The sequence below is a fragment of the Pogona vitticeps genome, chromosome 1, assembly GCF_051106095.1.
Source record: "Pogona vitticeps strain Pit_001003342236 chromosome 1, PviZW2.1, whole genome shotgun sequence".
NCBI lineage: Eukaryota > Metazoa > Chordata > Lepidosauria > Squamata > Agamidae > Pogona > Pogona vitticeps.
In genome coordinates, this window is record NC_135783.1 from 179,614,392 (window position 1) to 179,621,624 (window position 7,233).

Consider the following 7,233-nt stretch of genomic DNA (forward strand, 5'->3'; position numbering starts at 1 on the left):
AAACTGGAGCACACTACATTCAAAGAGATACACATGAGATTTCTTTATCAGCTCCCAGGTCATTGGATAGGGATTATCCTTGCCAACTGGAGGAGAGCCCAGTTCATTGGTGTCTTCTCTTCTGGCCATTCAGTTTGGCCTCAGGAATGGAAGTAAGCTTGCTGAGCAATGATGACATTTCAGGGACTCCTCTGCTCCTTGGAGTCTCTTAAGTGTGGACAGAGTAAGTGAGTTTCAGGACATCTTCCTTCACTGCTCAGAACATAGATAAAAAGAGGGATCCAGGTTGTGTCAGTTGTCACTGTGCCAGAAAGCATGGAGCAGGAGTAGGTGATCTCAGTGGGTCCAAGAACCATTTTTCAGATTGGCTGGCAGCCTGAGGGCATCAGCTTTTCTGGACTAATGGAGGCACAAGAGAGGCAAGATTGTTACTGGCTCTACTATGTGGGTCGTAGTTGCAATTGTGCATTGTCTCTACAGGGGGTTGCCTGTTTTCTGTCGATACGATCTTGCTGTAATGCTGTCTGTGTAAATAGCTACCCTGACTCCTGTAGATGGGGACTGTAGGGGGATGAGCAGTACTGTTTAAACCTGGGATGAGGGAAAGTGAAGAAGCACATATACATATGCCTCAATAGATCAGTGCCCAGCAGTCAGACATGGTGGCAGACGGATGGGAGTGACTGGTTTTGCTGTATTCCTAGGAGCCCTTCCACGCCGGAGCTTAGTGCGGACGAGCTGCCTGATGACATCGCCAATGAAATCACAGACATTCCACATGACCTCGAACTGAATCAGGAGGATTTCTCTGATGTCTTACCGCGGCTCCCTGACGACTTGCAAGACTTTGATTTCTTTGAAGGTACCTTTTCTTGTTTTATGTCAAAAATCTGCAGTGACAGCCCCGTGAAAAGGAGGGAGTTCAAAGCTGGGTGGAAGGGTAACGGGGTGAACTCTGAAGCATTTGTGGAAGTAGCTTCATTTAAAAAAAAAAGAAATTGAATAATGTAAGAGCATCGTTAAATAAGAGGGTGGAAGAAATAATGGCTCAGACTACGAGTTCTGAACTGTTATCAGTCTGACGCAGTAACACTGAATTTGTGAATGCTGGGCAAATGCAGGAGTCACCTGAAATGTATTAACTCTGCTTTGGAGAGAAATTAAAGTAGGATAATTTTAATGGTTGTAAACCCTTAACATTCGGCTTGTCTATCCTGCAAGGTCACCTTTTTTTTCTTCACTTTTTTTGCTTCACATTTTAAAATGTAACTCTTCTATACTTAATGCATGTTTCTGAAAAGGGATTTCTATAAATAAAAATACTGTGCAGCTTTTCACATTTGTTTTTATATCTGTGGTCCTGAATTCAAGGCGCACCATCAGATTTTATTCATTTGTTTGTTTGCTTTAACTGATAACAGAATGTTGAATATTGGAATTTAAAGAGACCTTATTTCCCCAGAATTCACAAAATTATACAGATTAGCCAAAAAAAAGAGCAATTTTTACACCCTGAGTGGCATTATGAGCTTGCAATTAGGATCAAAAGAGTACCAAAATCTGTGTGCTTTAGCTTTGAAGAGACCAGACTTTCTGTGTTATTACTTGAAAGATCTATGAGGGTTTGAAGTCGATCTATTTCCTTAAAAATCATTCCATGGTCATACCTTAAGGATACCTTAAGTGATCAGCTTTTCTGACAGATATCTGTTTGGATACTGAGATTTCCTTCAAAATCTTCTCTATATGCCTCTCCCTGCACTTTGTGATGTGCAGCTGATGGTAGTTGGACAGAGGGCCTTTTCACTTGTGGTCTCTTGGGACCACCTTTGGAATTTACTCCTTAGGGAGGCTTGCCCATTTAGCTGTCATTGATTGCTAACATATGAAGAAAAAAAGGAAGACTTTTTCCTTTTACCAGACTTCTAGAAATTTCACTTAGATTAATTTTAACATGGCTTTTTGCATTGTAGCTCTGTTGCTGTGCTGCATTCTGTTGAAGGGTGTCATTGTATTCATATGGTTACATTTTAGTGTTAGTTGCCGAGGAGCATTGTTGAAGAATGAGATAGAAGTGTCCTATACAAATAGCAAAATTAAGTCAGAGTGAAATATAGAACATGTATGATTTTCCATTTACAGACACAAATACTTCTTCAAAAGGGAATATTTTACATGGGTATTCTAGTATTGTTAGGAATGAAGTTGTAAAAGAGAATGAAATCTCTGTCCTTATTTTTAGTGCTATGCAAATAATTTTTATTATTATATTATATGATTATTATAATTATTATTATTTGCCTTATTTGCAAATAATATTTGCAAATAATGCAAATAATAAATACGCTGTCCAGAGTAGTCTATTGACTAGATGGGCGATAAATAAATAAATAAATAAATAAATAAATATATATATAAATAAATAAATAAATAAATAAAATATGAATGAATGAATGAATGAATGAATGAATGAATGAATGAATGAATGAATGAATAAATAAATAAATAAATAAATAAATAAATAAATAAATAAATAAATAAATAAATAAATGCTGAGTTTAGCATTCAATTTTATTTTTCCTCTGTTGCATGCATCAAATTTTGCAGTAGGTTTTTGTTTTCCATGTTTGTGCATCCATTCCATGGAACAGATGCTTCTCTCACTGATAACATCCACATATGTTATCAGTTTTACAAAATAGATATGTTCAGTTGTATTCACAGCAGAGAACTTGTCATAAAAGAAAAGATTGTTATAACTTCTTAATGCTCATTGAAAGCGAGAAGCCTACTTTCATCTTCTCTTTAGGAAGCTAATCGAAATTCTTCTCTGACCTCTGGTTGGCTTGCATTTTAATAATAGAAAGTTGTCTGTCCACTGTCTGGTTCAATCTAGGACAGTAGATATCCCTCCCTCCCTCCCTCCCTCCCTCCCTCCCTCTCTTTCTTTCTTTCTTTCTTTCTTTCTTTCTTTCTTTCTTTCTTTCTTTCTTTCTTTCTTTCTTTCTTTCTTTCTTTCTTTCTTTCTTTCTTTCTTTCTTTCTTTGCCAACCCATGCTTGTCTTCCAGGTATTAGAAACCTTGTAGACATACTGATCAAATTATTCCATGAACTGTAACTTCATGGCAGGCACAAGGGACCAAACCCTAATTCATACCTGGGGCAGCAGAGAACTTTTACTCTGTGCTGCAGTGCTCTGTCCTGCAGCCCTTGCTTTTTGCCTGAAAAAGAAAAGTTGCATCGGTTCTTGGAATGGGTGCCTTCCTCTTTAACAGCTTACCTGGTAAGTCCATTATGTCGAAACACATACAGAGCAGGATTGCTAATTAATATTTTGTCTTTTTCAAAAACGTGTTTAATGCAGGTAAAAATGGAGACCTCCTCCCTACGACCGAAGAGGCTGAGGAGCTGGAACGGGCTCTGCAGGCGGTGACTTCTCTGGAGTGCCTGAGCACCATGGGAGTGCTCACACAGACGGATGGTGTGCCAGTTCAGGAGCTCTCGGACCGAGGGATCGGGGTGTTCTCCACAGGTGCTGAAACTTCAGGAATTCAATCCTTGAGCCGAGAAGTCAACGCAGACCTAGGCGAGCTGCTGAACGGGCGTATAGTCCACGACGACAATTTCTCCAGCCTGGACCTGGACGAGAGCTTGCTTCGTTCTGCCACCTTATCCAACCCACCTACGCCCCTGGCAGGGCAGATTCAGGGGCAATTCTCTGCCCCAGCCAACGTTGGCCTTACTTCTGCCGCTCTGATAAGCCAGAGTGGGCTTGGGGAGAGAGCCTTCCCAGGACCGTTTCAAGGACTTCACGATGGCAGCCATGCCTCCCAGAGGCCACACCCTGCCCAGCTGCTAAGCAAGGCAGATGACCTAATCACCTCACGACAGCAATACAGCAGTGACCATTCACACTCCTCACCCCACGGAAGCCATTATGACAGTGAGCATGTGCCGTCTCCCTACAGTGACCATATAACATCCCCTCATGCCACCTCCTATTCTGGTGATAACTTGGCAGCTACGTTCTCCACGGAGATGCCCATCATAGCACAGCATTTGCTCCCGTCACAGCTGGAGGTGCCGCTCAGTGGGGTGGTAAACCCCAGGCCTCCCTGGGGGAACCTCCCCGTTAGCCTCGGTGACCCTTCTCCATTCAGCAACCTGCTTGGGGCAGATGGACACCTCCTTTCCACCTCCCTGTCCACGCCACCTACCACATCGCACTCAGAGACCACCCAGCCTGCCTTTGCCACCGTGACCCCCAACAGCTCCAGTGCGCTTCCGGGGTTACCGCAGACTAGTTTCAGTGGTATGGGTGCTGCCTCTTCTGAACTCACGGCCTCCACTTCTCCCAAGCAACAGCTCCCACAGTTCAGTGCTGCCTTTGGCCACCAACTGAGCTCCCACAGTGGCATTCCCAAGGACCTGCAGCCCAGCCATAGCTCCATAGCCCCTCCAACTGGCTTTGCCGTAACAGGTGCCACAGCTACCAGTACCAATAATGCATCTGCTCCCTTCACCACCTCCAGCTGAGCTTCTGTCTGTCTGTCTGAACTTCAGGCAGTTGGAGGGGGGGGGTTGTCTCTGTGTTCCCCTCCACCCCATCCCTAGTCTTTTCTCTTCCTGGTTTTTTTTCCCCTTGGCCATTCCCTTCTTTTTAAAGACTATTTTTAAATTTAAAATTTTAAGAAAAAGAGGGGGCAAAAAGTCCACATTCAGTGCAGGCCAGAGTTTTCCTGTCGCTAAGCTCTGGTCTAATTATTTTTTGTATGCTGTTTATGTATTGGTGCTCATTTACTCCAGGCAGGTTTGTTGTATGTACCCAGTTAATACCCCGTTTAAGAAATTCAATGGATGTCACTGACCTTAGACTGAGAAATGAGGGGACAGATGTCATTGACCTTAGATTCAGAAATGAGAAGATACCTCAACTAAAACTAATGCAAGTTCCTACGTTTCAGATCAAACTTTTAGCCCCATTAGCGTCTGGGGATGAGGTGAGCAGTTGCTACTTTTTAAAGATGCAAGTGGGATGAAAGGGAAATCAATCTTTTTGATTTGGTAATTGGGCACTGTAGAATTAAGCCAAGACGATCGTTCAGTTGTTCATTCTGTCAGCTTGACAGTAGGCTCTTGACCTCTTCTGTGACTGTATGGGTGTGTTTGTGTGTGTGTGTGGTTGCGCGTATGTACTTGATGGATAAATTACACTTGTCTTTTTTCCTGTTGAGAAAAAAAACTGTTTGAAAACCAGTGACTGCAAACAAATTTGTTTTCTGAAATTGAATTTATTCAGTAGAAGGAAAATTGAATTAATGGAACCAAGTCAGATGGTAGTGGTTGGCTCAGAGTACCCAGGGTGATTGTTTCAAAAAGCTCTAGTTACTAAAAAAAAGAAGTTATAATGAGGTACTTGCTCAGAAAAAATAATTGTGCTAATCCCTAAAACTGATTAATTGCTGCAGTACTGTTGGTGAACTCACTTTTTCCAATGGAGTATTGTCACAGATTGTGTGGAATCAAATTTTTATTCAAAACTGGTGGAAGTGTTGTGGACCCCTTTTTTCATCCAAATTAAAAGAGATAACAGTTTCACAGAGAGTTGTAGCCATTTATGAGTATTGGGTGTTTTTGAAGATCATTCCAGAAATAGTGAGTACTTCTGGTGCTCCTTTACTATTTATGCAGAGATATTTAGGTTTTGTTAAAACTCTTTTATGAGAAGTCAGGTATGTAGAAGAATGGATAAGCTTAGCAAATTTAACACAGTGGAATATTAAAGATAGGCATTTTCTGTCTCTTGCCACTAACTGCTCCTGCTGATAAATAAGCTTCAAAGAATGCACAGTCGGAGGCTATGTTTCCTGCAGAATTGGAACAATCCAATTTATGGAGTTTGCTAGCATGAGGGCTACTCTTTGATAAAATGTTATTTATGAAACAAACAGTTAAGATTGCACCTCCTACTCATTGCCCACCAATAGGTGTTTGGTGTTTGGGGCTACAAAAAATGAAAGTTTTCTCAGGAGGTTGAGTTTCCCTTGAAGGAAACAGTCCTTGCTATTTGTCTTTTCTGCTGTGGATATAGAAAGAATGGTCTACTTGTACAACCAGGCTTTATTACATCTTATGGCAACAGGTTTGAACCATACATAGTGTTGTCTGATTATATATTAGAAAGATATGAAGAAAAGGCACACACTAGTAAATGATCTTAATTAGGTTGCAATTGGGAACAAGAGAGAGTTCAGATTCTTCTTTCAGACTGAAGCAGTTGTATTCTACCATAGCTTTTATACTCTACTTACAATGGTGCTTATGTGAAAAATCTGACACAGGTCCCTCTGCTTATAAACGTATTGAGCAGAGAGGCTCCAGGAATTGCCTGTTGCTATCCTATTAATTAGAAATACTGCCTTCTCTTAAGAAGGCGTGCTGCATATTATTTTGAAAGGATCAGGGAGTAAGAGTTTGCCCTTGAAAAGACCTATGTAGCTGGAAACCATTTTTGTGCTTGTGAAATCTTCCCCTACCAACTTGCAGAGTGTATAATAAACATCTAAGTGTGAGAATAATTATATTTGTAATGTAGATGTTTTATGCCACATACTGAGCTGAAGCTAAGCTCCTTATATCTTCTTTTCTCTGTTTGTAGTGCATTGTGAAATCAGGTTCCACCAGCCGGGCATCATCCTTCCTCCCACCCAAAAAAAATCCTTTCTGCTTAAATTAGATTTTTACCTTGTTCCTGCCTGTCTCTTCTTTGCACAAAATTTGAAAGAGTAATGGTCAGTATCTTACTGGATTTATCCAGCAGGAACAGCAATCAGGCAGGCCTCTTTCACTATCTTTCATCCTTCCTTGCATGACTTGTGTGTTACAGCTCGCAATGGACCATCCACAAAATGGTGGGAACCCCTTGCCGGTTGTTGTTCCGTGCCGAGTAAAACTAGCTGGGTGGTAGCCGAAGGCAACTAGCTCTCACTGCAAGGTGACTTGCCTTGAAAATTCACAAACTCTCCCTTGTCATTAATATAGTTTGTGCCACTTGACACTATTTAAGCGAAAACCCAACTGAGTGGCAAGAAGCTAAAGCCTGCTCACCCAAAGCCTTTTCAACCTCCCCCCCTTTGCATTGCATGCTTCTCTGAACTATGAAAAAGCATCTCCTGGAGGCGAGGGCACCCTGGAGGGCAGCATTCCATGAAGTGATTCTGCTAAAAGGGAAA

At 41.6% G+C, this 7,233-nt stretch overlaps 1 protein-coding gene across 2 annotated transcripts in view; it reads left to right on the forward strand.

The window, feature by feature from the left end:
* The window catches only part of INO80D (INO80 complex subunit D), a 44,665-nt gene extending 37,634 nt beyond the window's left edge, over positions 1 to 7,031 (forward strand). For both annotated transcript variants that reach the window (XM_020780754.3, XM_072978344.2), the window contains 2 exons: positions 705 to 862; positions 3,366 to 7,031. In XM_020780754.3, the coding sequence (XP_020636413.2) occupies positions 705 to 862; positions 3,366 to 4,537 (1,330 nt within the window). In that variant the 3' untranslated portion in view covers positions 4,538 to 7,031. The remainder of the gene's footprint in view (positions 1 to 704; positions 863 to 3,365) is intronic.
* Positions 7,032 to 7,233: the final 202 nt, after the last annotated feature.